The sequence below is a fragment of the Zosterops lateralis genome, assembly GCF_965231275.1.
Source record: "Zosterops lateralis genome assembly, chromosome: 3".
NCBI classification, from domain to species: domain Eukaryota; kingdom Metazoa; phylum Chordata; class Aves; order Passeriformes; family Zosteropidae; genus Zosterops; species Zosterops lateralis.
In genome coordinates this window covers 78,504,493-78,525,486 of record NC_139764.1, presented here as the reverse complement: position 1 = coordinate 78,525,486, position 20,994 = coordinate 78,504,493, and the positions used below count along the sequence as shown (strand labels likewise).

At 41.7% G+C, this 20,994-nt stretch overlaps 1 protein-coding gene across 3 annotated transcripts in view; it reads right to left on the bottom strand.

Annotated features, from left to right (window-relative positions):
* Positions 1-19,637, bottom strand: part of SYNCRIP (synaptotagmin binding cytoplasmic RNA interacting protein) — a 24,712-nt gene extending 5,075 nt beyond the window's left edge. For 2 of the 3 annotated variants that reach the window (XM_083856461.1, XM_083856462.1), the window contains exons 1-10: positions 19,506-19,614; positions 18,046-18,205; positions 17,051-17,169; positions 16,768-16,875; positions 14,956-15,069; positions 14,697-14,873; positions 9,649-9,784; positions 8,725-8,930; positions 3,611-3,760; positions 2,165-2,286 (exon numbers count right to left, since the gene is read on the bottom strand). In XM_083856461.1, coding sequence (XP_083712587.1) covers positions 2,165-2,286; positions 3,611-3,760; positions 8,725-8,930; positions 9,649-9,784; positions 14,697-14,873; positions 14,956-15,069; positions 16,768-16,875; positions 17,051-17,169; positions 18,046-18,193 — 1,280 coding nt within the window. In that variant the 5' untranslated portion in view covers positions 18,194-18,205; positions 19,506-19,614. Of the gene's footprint in view, positions 1-2,164; positions 2,287-3,610; positions 3,761-8,724; positions 8,931-9,648; positions 9,785-14,696; positions 14,874-14,955; positions 15,070-16,767; positions 16,876-17,050; positions 17,170-18,045; positions 18,206-19,505 lie in introns of all 3 variants that reach the window. The other variant, XM_083856463.1, reaches the window with a different exon arrangement.
* Positions 19,638-20,994: the final 1,357 nt, after the last annotated feature.

Below are 20,994 nucleotides of genomic sequence, written 5' to 3'. Positions count from 1 at the left end.
GCATACTAGTAGTAGCTCTCTCTGAACACTGCTGTGACTTTACAGGCACTTTCTAATGAGGTGAGTCACTATCAAGACTTTTTATTATTTCTGTTCAAAATTAGGATGGAGACAACTTACTAATGATCACAATCACACTGCCCTCTTATTCAGGATTTTCTTCTCATATAGAGTTTTATATGGCTAATAGTATGCAATGTGTTAAAAAGCAAAGGAATTTATACAGATTAAGAAGTCTACTTCTGACAGCCACAAGTGATTTCAAATAGTAAAAACATGATGTAAAACGCTTCTTACTGATTGAACAGTCACTTGCAGGCAAGCAGGTAGGATTACTGGCTATATTAATGTACAAATCAAACTGAATCTGTAGTTATGTGGAAGCATCCAGAAAAGTAAAGGGTTTTTTTGCCACTGTAAATGTAGTGCAAACTGCAAATTACATCCAAGATCTTAAGATGTCACTCTAAACTCGTCAAATAACTGAGATACAGACTTAACATACATATCCTTCTACTCCCACATCTTCTGGAATCCTAGGAATATTAAAAATCCTTACAATTCAGTAATGGACAATATATTCAAAACCAGAAAATGCCTGGAGTTAATCAAACTTGCTGCTTTCCTACTGCCTTAACAGCTCAGAAAAACAAAGGAACACAGAGAATTCCCAAATGAAAGAACTACTACCCAAGTGGCATTACCACACCTCTTGCCTAGAGGAGCAAGAGAGGCAGCCCTACTGTGCCTACTTCCACAAATGAGACTTGCACATCCTAAACAACAAAAGCAGCAGGGATGCAGATAATATACAGCAGATGATATATACAGCACATATTATGAGTGACACAGGACAGACTTCCAGTGTTATAAATACATGCATGCTACTCTGAAGTAGTAAATTTGGGTATAAGATAATCTGCAGTGAAGAGCTGGAGCAGGAACCACACAGCATTATAACCATCATAATCAAGAACATTAAAAAAAAAAAATCTTCCTTTTCATCACTGGAGACAGGCCATTATTATATTCTGAATACTGAGCTAGAAAATCTGTTTGTATACTGCAGTGAGAATGCTTTTCTGTGACTACTCAAATTCAATGCGAGAAAGCCTATCTCCTATCAGAGACAACACAACCATGCCAACAACTGCCACATTGAGAGGAGAACTGTGACACTTTCAACAGCCTTCAATATTTTAATTAAATGAACAGGTATTTATGGTGGCATTGCCAAGATGCAGAATACACAGAAAGAAGTACAGCTGTATCAGCAAAAGATTTAAGCAGAACAGAAAAGGTCTGCTTGGCACAGAAGAAAAGCTGAAGAAAAAAGAAGAAATTCACTTCGTACAGTAATACCAGATGCCCATGGAAGAACAAAAGGGCTAATAAAGTTATGAGAACTATAAGCAGGGCAAACTTAACCAATTCCATGTGTACAGTAGGTCACCATGTGGAAATCTCTATTAATCTTGCAACCTCACTATTCCATCTTCTTGGATGCTGCACAACAGCACTTCCAAGTTATTTTTGGAAGTAAGGTGGGGGAGGGAAGACGGTTAAGAAAGCAGGAAGATATCCAAGAAGAAAAACACATGAGAACATTAAGCAGAACACACCAGCAAGAAACTGCCTTTTTTGTTTTGTTTCCAACCATGCTCAGCATTTACTAGTGCAAGATCTCTATCAGTATGAGTTCATAAGCTTCATGGGTAGATATATCTTCTGGAAGTAGCAAGAAAGAATATCAGGATCCTCCTTTCAGTGGGTACTTTACTGAAGAGGGAGTGCTGTATCAATACTACTAAGCCTGCTGAGAGGAATGCACAATGCTAAGTTCATCCATGTGATGTCACTACAGAAGTACAGGGAAATTTAGAATAAAAAGTGAGAAATATGTATGTTTCATGACTTTCAGACAGTTCCTCCAGTGCTCTCATGCTCAATAAGCAGAGCAAGACAGCACCTAAATTATCACTAAACACCACTGTTAGATATTTTTTTTGTGCAAACAAAAATGAATCCAACATTTTTCAGAGAAGCCAGAAAACCTGTATACACTACAGGATATCTACTGAAATACCCAGATGTTCTAATTTGACAGGATTGTACACATCTTTCAGAAGTAATAAAACATAAAACTACATGCATTTACACTTACATCTGATTTTTAGCCGCTTGTCTCTGAGCTTTCCGTTCTTTCCTTTTTTGATCTGGTGGCTTAGCAAAAACAATTTCAATGTTTTCTCCCTCTAAATCTTTGCCATTCATTTCTTCCATTGCCTGAAGGAATTAACCAGACTTTAAATATACTTCCATGCATATCTGAAGTTATTAATTTTGTTCTATCTTTTAGAGTATGCATTTTTTAGATTTGTTATCCAGAACTAAAATAACAATATAAAGCTAAAAAAAATTTAAACAATCAGCATAATATTATGGGTTCCAGTCATGCACTTCTTTTGAACTTGGCTCTCAAACGCAGGACTTCATGTATCAGTTTAGAAATCTTCCCCTCAAAACCAAAAACGGGCTTCAATCTTTGCAAGCTGCTACAATTAACAAAGCGACAGAACTGTCCTCTGAAAGTGCACATTTTGTAATCCATGAATAAATTCCTAATGTCAGCACACATGCAAACAGTACTAAAGCTAGGGCTCAGTATATTCTGCTATTCCTTTTACTTGTAACAAATATCAGCACCTTTTTCAACCAGAAGCCAAAAATTAAAGTCATTCTGATCAAAAGGAAAAAACAACCAAACCAACCACAAAAAAACCCATTCCTCACCACCGTCTCCCCACAACCCTATCCTCAAAAAAATGCAATACAAACAGCAAACCATCAGCTCCTTCCCTACCCTCCCTGCCACAGAGAATTCCTGTGGGCCACACTTATTACTACAAGTTAATTTTGAGCAGAGGAATTCTAAGGATTCTACCACTTTTAGGGACCCTACATAGCTAAGCCCTGACAGGATATATGTCTTACTAAGACTCTTCCCATCATCTTCCTAAGCATCTGTTTTAAGACATATGGATATGTAAGAATCCCCCCGTATCCTGCATCCACCCACAGAACACTAAAAAAATGGATACACTACAGGCAGGAGGGGAATTACACCTTCCCCTCCTTAACAACACATGGCATCAAGACTGGGCTAGCAAAATCCAGGAATGACAATTACTAAATTGTCCAGCACCCCTCATTTAAAAAAAAAAAAAAAAAAAAAAAAAAAAAGTGTTTATTCCTGTAAAAATAAATAAAAACATTACCTAAGTTTTTATCACCTGCTCTAGAGAAACTGCTTTAAATTTCTACCAATAATTTGATGAAAGAGTCATTCAACTTCTGGCACTTGAATTTCAAAAGGTAACAACATTATTATCTCAAAAGTTCATCTGCAGAATTACTTAGGATAGGTGTATTTAAGATCCACTTCTCAAGCTAGAATTGCATCATCCTAGGAGACACTGACTGAGGACAAAGTTATCAGTAACAATGTGTTATCATTTCTCCAGACAAAGCTTTTTCTCAAGTTAGAAGAAGCATACAGCTTCTAAAAGCACTATTTACAACACACACAGTTATAATCCTCTTCACTTACCTTTACAGCACCATCCCGTTCATCAAAATGAATGAAAGCATAGTCTTTTAGCTTCTTCACTCGTTCTAGCTTTCCAAATTGACTGAAGGCCTTTTCTAGAATCTCCTCTGTTACAGTATTGGCAAGATTGCGTACAAACAAAACTTTAACCTAAGAGGGATTTATATTAAAAAAAAAAAAAAAAAAAAAAAAAAAAAAAAAAAAAAAAAGAAAAACAAAAAGGACTTAAGAGTATGATCTAATTTCAAAAACAAAATGAAGCTTTGCAAGTTACTGTTATTGGCAGTACTGAAAAAACATCATTACATTTTCTGTACAGCATTTTATATACATATGAATATGTACATTTAAATGGTAACACAGTAAGAGTTAGCTCCAAAATTCCCTGACAGAAATATTCCATTTGTTATCAAACATGATTACATAAGTATTAGTATCCTGAAAGTCAATTCAATTTGTGTTAGTGTGATCCTAGCAGCAGTTATCTTCAACCTAGAACACTATTAAACTTGAGAGAAGGTAACCAGAATTGGTTACCCACAAAACAATTAACTTATCAAAACATTTAGTTGTTTAGACAGGCTTTTGCTCAGTTATTTGCAGAACAGTCATCACTGTAATATCTAGGTCAGAGGTGACAGGCCTGCAGCTTTCAAGCTGCTTAACTTGTGATTCCCATGCTATAGCTACACCAAACACCTAACATCAGGACTGTGCTTGCCTGAGGGGCACTCAGTGACCTGAAGTCACTGCTAAAAGAGAGAGCTGCAGACAGAGGGGGATACTAAGGCTGACACAGGCCAGCCACCCTTCAACTTTCCCAAAAGTCAAACTGTGCTGTTCCCTTGAGGAAGGGTCACCCCCACATAAATCTGGAAGTTTACTCACTCCCCCAGCTCACTAAAGAACACAACTCTTAAGCTACACAAAGACTGCTCTGCAGCTTCTTTGAAAATCAGAAAGGCAACTACTGACTGCCTGACATGGACTAAATCATCAATATAAAGTTTCATCAATCACCAGTTGCATAGGATAAAGGAAAATCTAGAGCAGTCTGACAAAGGCTTGAACTAAACCCTTACTTAACATAGCAGACAACATATACTGGAAAGCAGGAATCACCTATTAGTGACCCGACAGTAATGAAAGACTCATCCTTGTGTCCATGCCGAGGCTGCACTCAATGACTGAACATGAGCATGTTTACACGATGTCATCCACGTGTTCTCACCATTTACATGACTCTTCAACTTGCTGAGAAGAGTTCCTTCCACATGCTGGCACCATGCTCTGACAGTTTAATCACCTCCTATTGCCAAGGAATGCTCAGTCTTACCTGCCTACGATGCAGCTGCCAATCAGCTGCAAGACCTGCAACTTCTGCTTACATCCCCTCTGCTCCTACTGGTTTCAAATTAGCTGATGACATCAAACGAACACTGCACATGGCAGCACTACTCCTGACCCTGAAGGCCAACACAAATAACACAAGGTGTGAAGGGACAAAGGAAAGCATGCTTCCATTTCTGAAGCAGAGCTGTACTCTACACTCCCACCACATACAGGAATCCAATAAACCCAGACACCCTTTTTGGAAGAACTGCTATGTAATTAAGTTACCCAAAAAAAAAAAAAAAACCACAAACAGGAAAGACCTCCAAAAAATCTGTCTCACTCACTAGCTGAACTAGGGATAGGATGCAGAATTTGGAAGAAGTGATACTACAGACCATAAATCTAACCCAGTGTATCAGCTCTAGACTTTGGCAATAGTAACTCCTGCTGATTCTCAGGAGATCATAAAAGTCATAGCCAACTCCACAAGGAAAGCTGTTTCCTATTAAGTATTAAGCTTCTTCTACATGTCTTGATGGTAAAACAACCTTTATTTATTGTAACCCATACATAATAACCATTTTTAGTAAAATATCCGAACTGTTACCTTAACCTCATTCCATGGAAATTCATTACACAGCAAGTTTTGTGATGTAATCACTGGGTTTGAAAACCACTAACTTTTAAACAGATGTTCCATATTCTTGCTCTTTAGAAAAGCATGAAAACTAGAACCTCACAAGGAACCATAACTAGCCTAATGAATCTGTGATGACTGACATGATTAAAACCTAGACAGAATACTCACTATTTTTAAAAAGATGCACTAAACCAGTGTTTTTTAAAGAAATAGAAAAGCAACAAACCTAAATTTTCCCAGTGCAGACCAATCCATTAATCTCTAATAGCTGAAACTTTTTAACACCTTTGCTCGTGTTTGATTGAAAGTGTAACTGAATGAGTCTAAGATAATGTAAAAGCTATTAGGCAGGTTAAAGCATAGGCTGAGAGAAGATGAACCCATTTTTACTTCACTTAAGCCAGCTCAAAAAGGAAGGAAGGGGAAAGAAGTCCTCTTCATTAAAGCTCACATATTATTACATCAAGAATCCGTAAGTACTCCTAAAAAGCAACATACCCAGCAACAGCATTTTGTTTTAAAGGCAGAACTCACATTTTAAAAACTGTCTACTATCCCAAAACTTCTGGTATCTGCTCCTTTTCCTCCTCTTACCTACAGCACAAACACTTCAGGCCACATTCTGCAAGGGTTACTAGCCCTGTCTCTTGTCCTGTAATCTGCCAGACAGCCACAAGCATAAGACTTTATTTGGCTGCTTAACCTGCCACTCCAGAACGTCCTCTGCAGCCTCAGTCATCCTACAGAAATCAAGTAAAACATTAATAAATTTAGCTAGACTACAGGTATAAGAGGCAACAAAATGACACTTAGAAGAAAATAAACTATCAACACAGCTGCTTGTGAAGGTGGAAAAAAGTTCACTTTGGACCAGAAGTCAGTATCTTAACTAATTATACTCTGATCTGTTAGTACAAGCACTTATCTCCTGTAGCACGTCCATTTAGCTTGAGAATCCAGATTCATCCCTCATCACACTCAAGCTACTTTGTACTTAAGCTAACATGATATGCATTTACCCATACAGTACTCTCCACAACGTTTTATCAGAAGAACAAAGGAAAAGTCCTGAGCAGACATTTCAGGAATTTAGATTAGTAGGTGCCCATATATTGATGAAACAACATGCTGCTTCTGAAAGATTTAGAATACTGTTCACCTTCTAGCTACATATCAGAATCTGTCTTATAGCTTGCTCTCACGGACTTGCTCTTCTAGCAATCTTGACAAGAAAAACTGGTGACCAGATGATCATTCTGATAAAAAACAACCTATTTTTCCTAGTTTCCTCCAGAGCCTTCTACCACAGCAATGTGCAAGATGACATGGGTCAACAGCTTTCCCTTTGCTCTGGACTGACAGTAGTCAGAAGCAACGACAGCCAACCTGCAGCCCACATCCAGGAACTGCAGCAGCAGCTCTGCTGCTTTTTCTCTTAGGAGAAAGATAGCAAGAACAGAAAGTAAACCTTACACTTGGCAAAGGGTCAGACACAGCCAGCTTCTACACAGATACAGAAGGCGGCCAAGAAAGACTGGAATAGAGACCTTGCTTGTTGCAAGAATAGACTAATGGACACAGTCAGTGAGGAAGGTCTAACACCAATGATTGTCTCAGTTTTTCTTCAGACACAAGCCAGACGTTCTCTACTTTTTCAACATTCTTATTCATAAAGCCTCGCTTTTCCACACATCTTCAACCCAAGCTCCATGTCCTATCTTTGGCATGTGGCACCTGATGCATGCAAGTTGATTTTCTCCATGTTTTCTACCTTTCTTTCCTTCATTTCCATGTTTCTTCTCTTTTCATGTCCCACTTCAAATACCAAACAATAGAACATATTAACACATTCAAAAAACCTGTACAATAGACAAGGCAAACCACAATCAAGCTTTAATTTCTTTAGTCTTTCACTCTGCACATCTGTAAACTTACTTTAAAGACATGCTTGATTATGTCCTCTATCATTTCCTTTCCATCTATTTTGTTATATCAGCAGAAATTCCTGCCTATTTATTTTAACAGTTTGGTGGATTAGGTCTCTTCTCCTTTGAGCCAAGAAACTAAACATACAGGCTGCCATATCTAGGAAGTGCCACACAAATTTGACTTGCAAGACCCCTTCCCAGTCTATCATCCTGGGCAAGAAAAAATGAAGTCTGCAGACAAGATAGTCCAAAAGCTTCTGTAATACCTGCACTACAAAAGCAGCTTTTTGCCTAAATTGAGCCCCCACCCCAACCCTTTTCCCTTATGGCTCACCAAAGAGGAGATCCCAGCCAAGCTATCTTACTAGGTCCATCAAAGTAGGACTCCAGCAAGTGACGTGTCTCAGATGAGAGTAAAAGCACAGACGAAAAGCAAGCAAAGAGAAAGAGATAAGGATATGGGCTAGCTAGGAGTTTCCATTAAACAACTCAGCTACACAACACAACTGAAAAAGACAGGGTCAGGCAATATCTGATGGGGAAAAAAAAATCAGGTAGTTTGTTTCTGGCAAGATACTACACACATATATAAAACAGCTACAACATACTTCAAAATGTTAACAGTCCAGACTTCAGCTTCACCTCAATATTTGAAGTCTAAAATATTGCCAGTCTAGGTATAGAAAGGAATTAACTCCCCCAAATTAAAAATAACCACCAAGTTCCAAACAGAAGCTAATTACCGAACTCCTCAGAAGTAACTGCTAATGGCAACTTTGAAAATACATTGTATACATTTGAACACCAACATGTTCTAATGCTGAAGTGATACAGTTCCAGGTTAAAAAAACAATTAAGGCTTGGTCTGAGATCTCTATTTCTATCCTTCCAAACACTAGGGTACAAAACCATTTTTACTCTAGGAGTCATCACCATCACTTCCAGGTAAAAAATTAACTACGTCATCCTATGTGTCATTTTGGCAAGAATTACATTCACTATTCAGCCTTAGGAACACAAAATAATATAAGGCCATACAGAGTTTTAAAATCCACATAATTTCTGCGGTATATTCATTTTTTATCATCACCTACAACATTCTCTGTCAAGAAGGTTGAAAGATGTTATTTAATTTTAGGCTAATGCCAGGAAATACCTAAATTGGAACAGAGCATTTTAAATGTACTATGGTCCCCTTGTAACTTTATTACCTTTGCCATGACTTCAGGATCTGGGTCTTCTATAGGATCAGCCCATTCCACTGTAACAACATTTCCCCAGACTTTCACTTTGCCGCTCATTAACCTACGTCTGGCCTGAGCAGCAGTTTTGTGATCTTCGTATTCAAGAAAGCAGAAACCCCGGTTCTTTTTCTTGTCATCAGGCTGATGATATAATATGACATCTGTAAGACCCTCTGAAATTAAATAAAAGGTTTATTTGTTATGCTTTCAATCCATTGACTTGCTTTATAAAGTGCAGGTTGTCTTTGTAGCTATGGAAGAATATCCTCTCTCTAACTGAGTGGAAGGGAATTAGGGGCAGCCAAAAGTTTTGCTTTGTCAATTCCCTTCTTAAACCCCTAAGTTAAAACACTTATGAGTGTGTATTTCTTCCATAATGTCTGAACAACCAGAGATGAAAGTCGCATGACTTCAGTATCTAAAAAGTTTATTGCTCCAAAGAACTTAAAAGTCTATCATTCAATAACACAGAAAATCAAACAGTACCTTTGCAAGTTCAAATGTTTTCAAAAAGATCCTTAAAATTTAAGAATTATAAAGCATAGAAGCAGTTACATTCTTCAGCTTGCTTCAGTTTTGCCATGAGAAGTTTTAAAACATCCATCAGTATTGAAATTACTAAACTTTTAATTCAAATATCTTCAAACAGATTTTTTAAACATCACACACTTACTCTACAGGTAGAACTTAGAACCACTCATCTAGCCTAATTACAAATATCTCAGCCCTCAACAAAAGAACAGTTTTAAAAAACCCAAGCAAACCCCAACACAATGTTGAAGTAATTGTCTTGGTTTGGTTTCATCATCATTCAGCTATAAGGAGAAAGATCACTCATCACTGACCATATCTGACATTTTCAAGCTCTACAAAACCTACTTACTGACTCACCTGTTACTTTGCTGAATTCTTCAACAATTTGCTCCTTGGTTTTACTCTTAGGAATAGAGCCAACAAACAGCCTATTATTGGCAACAGAGATGCATACACCAATGTGTTTTCCAGAACGAATTTCATGGTTGTTGTACTGCAAGAAAAAAATTATTCAAAAAACATCAGTTACAAATAATTTTTACTACCCTTCAACAGCAGTATACTGAATATTTAACTTTGGAAAAGCCAGAATTGAGCAATATATTAAATTTTTACAGCTTAACACATTTTTACAATGTACATTCAACTGCTCTGAAGTATACCTATGTTTTCTAAAGTATCTTCAATTTCAGCCAACAATTATCTTCCCTCCTTGTTCAAGTCTCTCAATACGTTTTTCTTTAGAGACTTCTTTATACAGAACCATGCAAGTCATCGAGGTCAAGGCTTCTCCCTTCACAACCATGCAACTTTACAAGTTCCTCTGTAGGCTGCAGATATAAATTCTTGATTTGTGTGTAATACAAGACATGAGTTGCAATAAAGTCAGATTCCCTTCTGAAGTTCCACAGTTAACAAAAGAGAGTCATGATCAGTTCTTCTCCACAGAACGTTCAAAGAGCAAATACTTCCCAAAGCATTAACATTACACATGTAAAGACAGTCAGCAGCAAGAACAACTTTCTAATGATTTGAAATCCTAAGACTTCTGTTAAAATGCTTCTCCCATAACATCTGGAAGATGCCCTCAACAACTCAGCAGTTTAAAGGGAAAAAAAATAGTTTTACTGTAGACATCTGTTGAGAAAACATCAAAAAATGCCTTTCACTGAGATGCAGACACAGACATGCGTCACCCAAACAAGCAGCAGGGAGGACAACTGCTGGTACATCAACCCACTTCTAACTTGAAGCCCTGCAACAGACAGTTCTTAACTAAGAAAATGAATTTTGTGGTCAACATCTTATTGCCAAGTAGCACAACAGATTTTTAAAATTTCATCTAGCTATTTATTCTATGATTTATTTTATGCTTGATGGTAAATCTTACTACATAAGCTAGTTATTCTCCACCCCATCCTGCTTTTTGCACAATAAAATCCAGGGGAAGATGTTTATTTATATTTATCCTGGGCAAACAAAAACTCTACCACCACTGAAAGTCTTCTAAGCCAGGTAACTGCACTGAAAGTGAGCAAAAGAGAGAACTGTACATGTGGAAAGGACCCAGAGTGACATCTGCACAATGAATTATGTCACAAAACACAGCAGGAGATAACAAAGGATTTCTATCTCCATATCTGTTGCCCACGTGGCAGAGGAATAGGTGATCCTATTGCAGCAGGAGCTGCACTATCTGCATAGGAAGACTGTATATATATTATCATCACTAATAAACATATACATTAATGAAGAGAGATTAGAGTAGCTAAAAAAAAGAAATCTTCTAAAGAAACACATTTAAAGAAGCTGACAGTTTATTAGTCTGTAAAAGTGATCCTTTACTAACTAAACTGTACACTAAGAAACACTTCCTTGAATTAGGAAACTTTTTACTGAGGGTGCTCAAACACTGGAACAGCACAGTCTAAGAGAGGCATCTGGACAATGCCCTTGATGATCAAGCTGACAGCAACAATTTTGGTCAGCCATTAAATGGTCAGGGAGATGGACCAGATGATCATTGCAGGTCCCTTCCAAATGAAATACTCTATTCTATACAGATAATAGAAAGTATTATCCAACTGTTCCTGCTGAAGTCTAACACCAAAGTTTGACTATACACTTAATCCTAAAAGAGTCTTTCATACAACTCAGTATGTTCTATGGGAATAAAATTAACAAAGTAAAATTGGTATTTTCTACCATATTGCAGTTCCACTGGTAGTTTCTAGTAGTTTATTTCATCCTACAATGTATTAACTGCTATTTTTCACTGTGTGTTTCTCTTTACACAAGAAAACAGCCTTCAGTTAGGTGTTCTTGACCATCAAGTCACTGATTTTTAGGTAAATAGTTTGCATACCATCTGCAAACTCAGATTAGACATAAAAAGGCTCAGATCATGATCTGGGTAAAGTGCCAAAACAGCCAGGCTACCAAAGTAGCTATGTCAGCATACTGCTTCCCCCTCCTGTCACCATGGAATCTGTGTCTGAAGTCAGTAGCAGAGATTGCCACCCTCTAGACAATGTAATAGTTTTGGTTTTTTTCTCACTGACTTATATAAGAACTAACTGACAAGTCAAAATATGCAGAAGGTCTGTATTGTCACTTTACTGACTTATATTTTCTCTACCAATTTTAGCTCATTAGGAGCAAATGGCAAATTGTACCTCTGTGCATAGCTGGCAAACTGCTTAACTCATCTGTACCTTTGCTCTGATCAAGTTTACACCTGTTCTAGTCAAAAACACATTGAATGCTTCAATAGTTTTCAGTATGTTTTCCTACAAGCTTCACCTCGAAAGTTTTTATACTGTACAAATCTAGAGTGAGCTTATTCACACAGAAATCCTTTGAAAAACTTAACTCTAGCAACTTCTTATGAAATAGGAAGGAGAACTGAACATGTGTACAAAAGAACACAACTTGAGTTGTAAGTCTTGAACGATGTAAACATGCTAACATGGGAAAAAATTACTGAGATTAAAAAAACAAAATATTTTGATAGTGAATGTTTCTGTGAACATCTGAGACGCCATTGCTACTTAACTAGCAAAGGGTTAACCACACTGAATTAAATACTGGCCATAAAAAAAGAGAGAATTCCCTAAATTGTGTTTGAAATAGTTCTGGCTGTGTTTAAGACAAAAATGGAGTGATACTATGGCCTGATACTGAGAAGAATTACAGATATGAAGAGTAATTAATTATAAGTGGCTTAAAAATGCATATGCATAAACAAAATCAAGCCTTCAACTTTTTAAACTGCAAGATGACTTCTTGTTAACAAATAAAGTAAGTCAACATTAAGCATATCCAGAAATATTAGTTCAGTCTTAATTAAGTTGACTTACAGACTGTGGAAGATACATACAGCAGCCACACAAACACAAATTGTATGCAAAATATGTCACACCAACTCCAAGAGTCTGAAGACAGGTCAGTTAATTCTCTACTGTAGTTTGGGTATTGACAAAAACATAGCTGTCTCTTACTACCCAAGAGCCTACAGGCAATGCAAAGACTTTTAATCTCATTTTTTCTATACTGTCCTGAAAAAAAATCCTCTTGGAAAAAGATGGGAAATAACAGAACCACCATTATCTCAAGGAGTCCAGAAAGTATGAAAGTAGGTTGCATACACATGAGAAGATTACAGGCAATATCAAAACAGACACCACCTGTTAAAATAATAGGTTATGAAAATGGCTAAGACCAAGTGTTTAGTGTTTTGAAGAGGTCTTTCAACAGTATTTCCCATACACATGTAACTAATACAAGTTATAGAGCACAATTTTCAACTGACCTCAAGAGCCACAACTGGCTAACACTCCTGCAAACCACTTCTAGATAACTTGGGAAACTTATAAACCAAAGTAGCCAGATCAACCACGGTTGGAATCACTCCAGAACAAAAACTGACACATATCACAGAATCCAACTTAAGACTAACCCTACTTTCTAAGAGTTTAGCATAAAGGTTGGAAGACTGCTCCATCAACTGCAACACTTCTCAGCTGTTACCCTCAGCAGCTATTTAACTGACAACCAGAACAGTGTGCTTTTCTCCTGCACATCAAAGATCAGACATAAAGAGACACCAAGTAGCTCCTTCCCTTGTATCATTGAGTGGAAGACTGAGGCTAGGATCTGATGTTACTTTTCTGGAAACACAACTTGAATGACTTTCCAGAGAATGTTGCCTTTAAACAAAATCCAGCTAAATGAAGAGAATTGGTTTTTTAATTTACTAGGTACCTCTGAGAACTTATGTGATTTGATCCACTGTTTTGCTAAGTTTTAAGAGTTAACTCTTAAAGAGTTTCCACACACTCTGAACAGCTAGATTGACAATGACAGTACAAAGAGAACACACAATTATCCCCAGTATATCTGACTGCACACTAGAACAACTGTTTTTATTTAAAAAGCCAATGAGCATATGCCAGATTGGTTTTGTACTTCCACTTTAGCAGATATTTGCATACTTTCTCTAAACAAATTCCCATTTTCAGCTTGATTTGTTTCCACCAGTTGACTTATACGTTTATAGGGTACCATAATTTAAGCTATACCTCATCACAAACAAGTTATGTTAACCCAACTACAGCAATACAGGATCAGTACACTTCAGATGGTTAGCACTCACAAGTCATACCACACACTAATCCTGGCCATATCAGTGTAGGTCAGTAACCAGCTCAAAAAATTCAAATTTAACTTAGCTAGGAAAATAAAGGCACTGTGTTTCTCCCCACCCTCTTTTTTATTGATGGGTACTTCATGCATAAAACCTGAAAAGCTTATCAGGAATATACCACATCAAACTATTTCATACCTCTGTGTAAAACAGAGAGGAATGCTCCTTAGACCAGCAGGATTAATGATGCTCTCCTGTCAGCTGCAGCAAACAGAACAACCTTCAATGCTCAAGAGACATTTTTCCCCCCATCTGAAGTATCTTATAAAACTCTGTGACTTTGAAGCACTTTTCCAGCACAGGCCCCCTGCTGGTGCAGAAGCACATCAGGAGTCACAGACACCCTGACCAGCACTGCCCTTGTACCACAGCAACCCCAACACCACTTGCTCTCCAGAACTCACACAGATGCAGACAGCTCAGAAGTCACTACTGCCAATACAGCTTGGGCTAATAATAAGGGCCCATCTAACTGGACCAAACAGAGGTCCATCAGCTTTTTTTTTTCCCTTTCCCTAATGCAATTAGTAAATATTTATATGCAATGAGGAAATAAATTTGACACCTAGTGGACATTTATGAAGTAATCTAACAATGACAGTTTCACCCTAAGCATTTAAGCACTAGGACCAGGAGAACAACTGCTTCTAAGCTAGAGACTACTTCATCAAAAAAGAAAAAGAAATCCAAGAAAACTTACCAGTTTAACAGCTTCCTGAGCTGCCTCTTTAGTACAAAAAGTGACAAAAGCATATCCTCTGTTTAGACCAGTTAGTGGATCCATCATTAAGCGAAGATCCCATATAGGTCCAGCTTTCTCAAATAATGGAACAAGTTCATCTTCAAACAAGTCTCTCGGAATCTTGCCCACAAATATCTACAACAGACACACAAAGCACCGTTTATAAAAAGTATTTCCAATGAGTAAGTCTACATCTGTATAAACATCATCTTCTTACCTCTGTACCAACAGAAGGTTGTTGTCCTGAATATACAGACTCTGGAGGAGGTCCACCATACTTCCTCTGTCCAGTAGTCACATCAAGAGTGTAGCCAGTTCTCTCCAACAGTGCCTTCAAGTAAGAAACTTAAAATTTTAAAATCACATACAAACTGAGCAAGTTTAGCTGCACTTCATTCACAGATAGACATGTTTCTAATTCCTTTTAAACTGTCCTGCTTTGAAGCTTCCACAAACAAATGTACTTCTAGTATTTCAACAAGAAACTTGCAAAACAATTAACAGAACTATTAGGTAAAGAAACACTGCTAGAAAATTAGAGATTCACATCCAGTTTTCCCAATTCCTTCATTTTCATTAAAAAAAAAAAGTCAAGTAGTAGTGAGCTTCCCTTTAATTAGGAAGATCTTAGTCTGAGCCACTTGTTTTGGCATGTCCAATCCTGCAGATGTTTATGCACAAGAGTTCCCCGCACTTAATGAGATTACTCATGAGTGTGAAGTTAAAGAACACGTGTTTAAGTGCTTACACCCCTGGAACACTGTACAGCCTGCTTCAGGTACCCAACTACCAAAGTGGTAGCTTTGCTTCCTTTCTCTCACCAACCCTCCCTTCAAATTCCTTGTGGGCTTATACAGGATACCAGGACAACTGACCCTCACTAGCACCACTGCATGTAGTTATAGATATAGTTACAGACATACTATCAACTTAAAATGTTAGCTGACATTCAGCACGCATACACATGAGAAACTCCTCTGAAATTAAGTATTTCTTAATAATTTTGTACAAAGACAAACCAACTCTCCATACAAAGAAACTGCATATTAAACAAGACCAATGATAGTCAAGAGTTAGCAATTTTACAACTACAAAATTATGTTTATTTTAAATGCTATTGGCCATCAGCAGTAAAAGCTATGCTACTTGAAGCTATTAACCAAGTCCTCATAATATTGTTTCATGTGGCAGTGACAAAAACTGAGCCAGTTTTTAAAAAACTTGTAATTAATGGCATCCCAGCCTCCTCTCAAGTCAAGAGGAAAAATGAATTTCTAATTTTACAGGGTCATTTGTAATGATCATTTCACACTATATACATGAAGTGTCAAGGAGGAAAGATTCTCTGGATTTTTTTTACAACATCACTTAAACACACTTAGATGGTTTTCCTTCCCTTAAGCTTTGGTAAAGTTGCTAATCACAGTATTCTAAAATAAATCATTATATGCCTAACTCTTGAGAAAGGAATCCCTTGCTAGCAGCACCCATGGTCAGAAAATAATTTACCCCTTATTAAAACAGTTTGGGGTACAGTTTATGACCACAGTGATTATGTCATAAGAGTGGGCTAAATCCATTACAGTCTGTTTTTTCAGACACGTGGTATCTCCTCCCTATTGTGGAGTTGCTCTAAATCTGAACTAAGGGGGCGGAGTGGAAACAACAACAAAAAAAAATCAGCAATAGCTGAACTTATACACTTTGAACTTGAGTAACTATGCTGACAAGTGTGCACAAACTTTTTACTATGAAACAGAGTAACTGTCTCAATAAGACAAACTACGAAATCGTTTTCACTTTTGTATGTTCAGTTCCAGCAATTAAATGTATTAACTTCCTACTTGAAAAGGAAGAAGTGTAGAACAAAATTGCAAGTGACGGCTTTCAACAATGAAAAATATGACAAAAAATCTGTAATAAGCTTTTTAAGTAAAGCACAGTGCCAAAACAACCAATATAACTATCACAACAACAACTTGGAAAAACAAACAGGCAGACCTCATAACTTCTATTTTTACTGACATACCTTAATTTTTGCCTCATCTGGTCCTTTGCTAGAATCTGCCACCTTGGTCCCCTGTTTTTCCCTCTGCCTGTATGTCTTCATGACTCCACATAAAAAGGCACTTTTGTTCTGCAAAAGACACAATCTTCAGTTCTGAACACATGACAAGCCAGAATCTCATTTTACCTTGAACTAATACAGTGTTCACTTCCCATATCATACATGGATCACTCAAGAGACTTAGAGCTCTTCCCAGACAACAGTTTATCCCTCAACAATTATACTGTCAATTGCTTAATGTTACCTGAACATGTGAGAGATCACTGTCTTTAAACTGTTGAAGCACTGCCAGTGCACCTTCTTCATTGAATTCCTTTAAAGCTTCAATAGCTCTTTCATCTAGATCACTATGTGCAACTAGCCCTAGAGAAAAGAAAAAAAATTACCAATTATATTTGGTCAGTAATCTTTGCAAATCCTCATGTAGCATCCCTAACATATTTCAGTGACTTCTAAATCAATTACTGATTAAAGTAAGTTACTATGCCTAAAAAAACCATTTAGTTCCTTTGAAGTAAAATATTTAAGAGTATATAATCCTTAAATTAAAAACAAAAAGAGATAAGATTCAGAGTAAAAGTTACTACATTTATGTGTTCATTTGACTTCTGTAAAACCCAGATGTTACATGGGGCAAGTTTAATTTCAATATCCTGAAGCTGAATTAGGGGAGTCTATCAAAACCTATCAAACCCTGACTTAGCCTGCCTAGCAATGGTACCTCGGTACACTTTTAGAAGACCATAAATACAAATAAACTACGGCACTAAAAATGACCACCACGATTTAAAAAATCAAGCTTAAAAAATGCTAGCTATTACCACACCTGAAAAAACCAGCTCCATAACTTCTGCATCCATGAGCCCAAACACCATGTCAGGAAGTATCACTTACACAAGAAAATGCACACCAAGGCTTTAGTTTCTTATGGTTACCTACAATTACCACAAAAAACGCACAAAGACCACATCACCTGCTCCTCCTAAAAATCATCTGTTGCCTATTCCAGCTGTTGCTCTGGTCCCTGCATACTGCTTCCCACCCCTCAGCCCAAGTAGCCTGGGACTTTCCTCTGAAAGACAGTAAAATAAATTGAAGTACTGAATCTAAAACATCCAGATTTTGGTAAGACTGCAGTTCCCATACTTTTGGAAACCACAAAAAGTTGCTATTTTAGCCCAAAGACAGCAGAATCCAATAAAATATTGTATGTGTGGTTTTGCAAGTCTTAGATCTTACCTGCAACGTAAATTTCATCTAGTTTTTCAGCAACTTTCTGTGGTAAACCAGCATCAAGCAATGTCTGGAAATGCTCAGAATGGGTAACTGCAGCAGAAGTGTCCATGGGCTCTTCAGTACCATTCCCATTAACATGTTCAGTAGCCATGTTTCCAGATATCTGTTCAAATGCAATAAGCATCAAAATTAAACTAAATATATCTTCAAGTGGAACAATTTAAGTGACAGTACATGCAACAGACTACTCTATTCTTTTAAAGTAATGGGGAAAAATATATAAAAAATACCAGATCGCCGCCCTGATAATTTTTTTTTTTTTAGTTTACCAAGGCGCAGGAAATTCCTCAAAAGAAGCACTAACACAAAGGAAAGCCCTAACACCACTGCCTAAGGGGGGTGGGGTAGCTTCCACTGCAGGTTTTACACAACCCAGACAGACACTGACTCACCTCCCCTCTCTCTAACATACTCCCTAAGACGCTCTGAACAAGTTAGAAACGGAGCAAAAAGGCAACAGCGGGGGTGGCAGGACAAGCAAACCTGCCACATGCACGGCGATACCGTCACTGACACTCGCTGCCGCCTCCACCGCCCGCTGCAAACCCGCTGCCCCTCGGCGCACGCCGCCTCTCCAGGCCCCGGGCGCGGCCGGGATCCCTTCCCGCCTCCACTTCGGTGCCGGCCGGGCAAGCGAGAGGAACAAAGCGCTCTTCCCAGCCCGCACCCACCCACGGCGGCGGCGGCCATGAGCCCGATGGAAACACGTGCTCCGCGCGTTCAGATGTCCTACAACTTCCTCCAGTGACCGACTTCCCCCCCTCCCCGCCACACTCCCGCGGGAGGAGCGGCTCCCCCCCGCCCCGAGCCCCGGCCATTCCCCACCTCTCACCCTATTCCCCCCGGAGAGCGGCTTGCAACACCCCGGGCCCGATTTCACCACCCGGCCGGGAGCTCGCGGTGCCTCCCGGGCCCCGCCGCCGCCTCCCGGCCGCACTCCTGTCCGGAACAATGCAAGGCCCCGTTTCCCAGCCAGGAAACACCGCTGCCCGTCGCCCACCGCCTCCCGACGTGACCGGGGCCACGCCAAACCCGGGCGGCCCCGCTCCCCAGGCACACGCGGGGCACCGAGGCCGCGGATCGCCCTCTGCCCCTCACGGGCAATGAATGGAGCGGCGGGCCCGGCGGGACAATAAGGCGGGAGCCACGCGCCCCGCGCCGGCCCGGCCCGGGTGGTGCCCCGGCCGCCGCCGCCACGCCGGGGCCGCGCACCGGCCCGGCCGGCCCCCGCCCGCCCGACAGCGGCGGCCACGAAGGCAGCGCCGGCAGCTCCTCCGCCCATCGCATGGCGCCCCAGCCCCACAGCGCTGCGGGGCCCCGGCGTGCGCCTCCCGCCCGCCGCCGCCTCAGCCCGCGCTGCCGCCCGGCCCGCTCCCACCCCGCCGGCGCCCGGCCGCCCTGACCTGTGTGTGTCTGCGGGGGGAGAACCGCCCTGTGCCAAGGGTCTCTCGGGGCGCGGGTCGTGGCTCGGCGTGCTGAGGCGCTGCCCCCGTTCCGCGCTCCCGCGGCGGTGTGTCCGGGCAGTGCTGCTGCTGGAGCTGGCGTAAAATGGCGGCCGCTCGAGCGCTCACGCCGCTGCTGCTGCTGCTGCTGCTGGCACCAGCCCCGGCCCCTTCCACTCCGCGCGGGGGGGGCGGGCGGAGGGCGGGCGGGAGCGGCGCGGGGGGAGAGGGAAGAGAGGAGGAGGAGGAGGAGGCGCCGCCGCGCGCGCTGGCGCAGCCCCAAAACCCGGGGTCTCCCAGGCAGTTCCGCAAGGGTTATATCCCCGAGCCCCGCCCGCGCGCGCGCGCCCGCCCCTCCGTTCGCCCCGCGCGCGCGCTCCCCGCCTTCCATGCGGAGCGGCGCGCGCCGCTCCCTGCCCGCGCTCCCGCCTCCCGCCCGCGGGAACCGCGGCCAGGGGGAGGCGGCGGCGGCGGGACGAGCCCCCCGCGCGCACGGCGAGTTCCCCGGCGCCGCCCGCCTGCACCTGTGCGGGCTCGGCGCCGGCGGAGCGGCCGCGGCCGGACCGGGATTGGGCGAGCGGCCGTTCCCACGGCGCGCAGGTGGCACAAAGCGGGGGAACGGCGGCGGCCGCGGGCGGGGGGGCCGAGGGGAAGTCCCGGCCCGCGGCGGGGAGGGGACGGAGGAGACAAAGCCACGCAGACAAAGGGAGGGGAGAGCCACGCTTTGTGTGGCTGCCGGCCAGGCGAGCCCGGCGGCGCTCGGCGCTCCCGCACTGGGGAGGGGAGGCGCCTCACCCCCGCCCAGAGGGGCGCCCCAAGCCCAGCGCCGGCCCCTCGGACCGCCCGCCCCCAGGAGCCGCCGGGCGGGGCAGAGTTTGGCCGAGGGCAGCGGGAGTTTCCTCAGGCGCCGCGCGGAGCGGCGGACGGGCCCGGGGCGGGGTCGGCGCTGAGGGCAGCACGGGCCGGGGCGCCGCGCGGCTCTGTGGGCCCAGGAACGGGGCCTGTGCCCCGCAGCCGCGCTTGGGGCGCACCCTCGGTGGGGATTTAACTTTCTCCCGATGGCCCCAGTGGAATGTGGGTCTGCCCGCACGGCGCTGTTAGAGGCGGGTTCCCTGCTAGAGCCCACACTTCAGAACCCCAGCTCTGAGCACTCGTGCTTGCACACCCCACACGAGAAACTTGGGAGCCAACCTGCTGATCTCTGCCAGACTTGCGAGTCCAGATAAAGAGCGAAAGGGAGGCAGGAAGGCACATAGAGTATTACTCACTTCCCCAGAGGCAGCTCGGCCACAAGCTGAGCAGTGCCCGCTGCCCCTGAGCCCGGCCGAACACCTCCAGCATATCTCCAGTGCTTTAAAAACACTTGAACCTGTGCAGTGGAGCAAGCACAGACAATTACAGGGTGAGTTCGGTGTCAAATGCTCACATGCTGGCATGTGTGTGAAACATA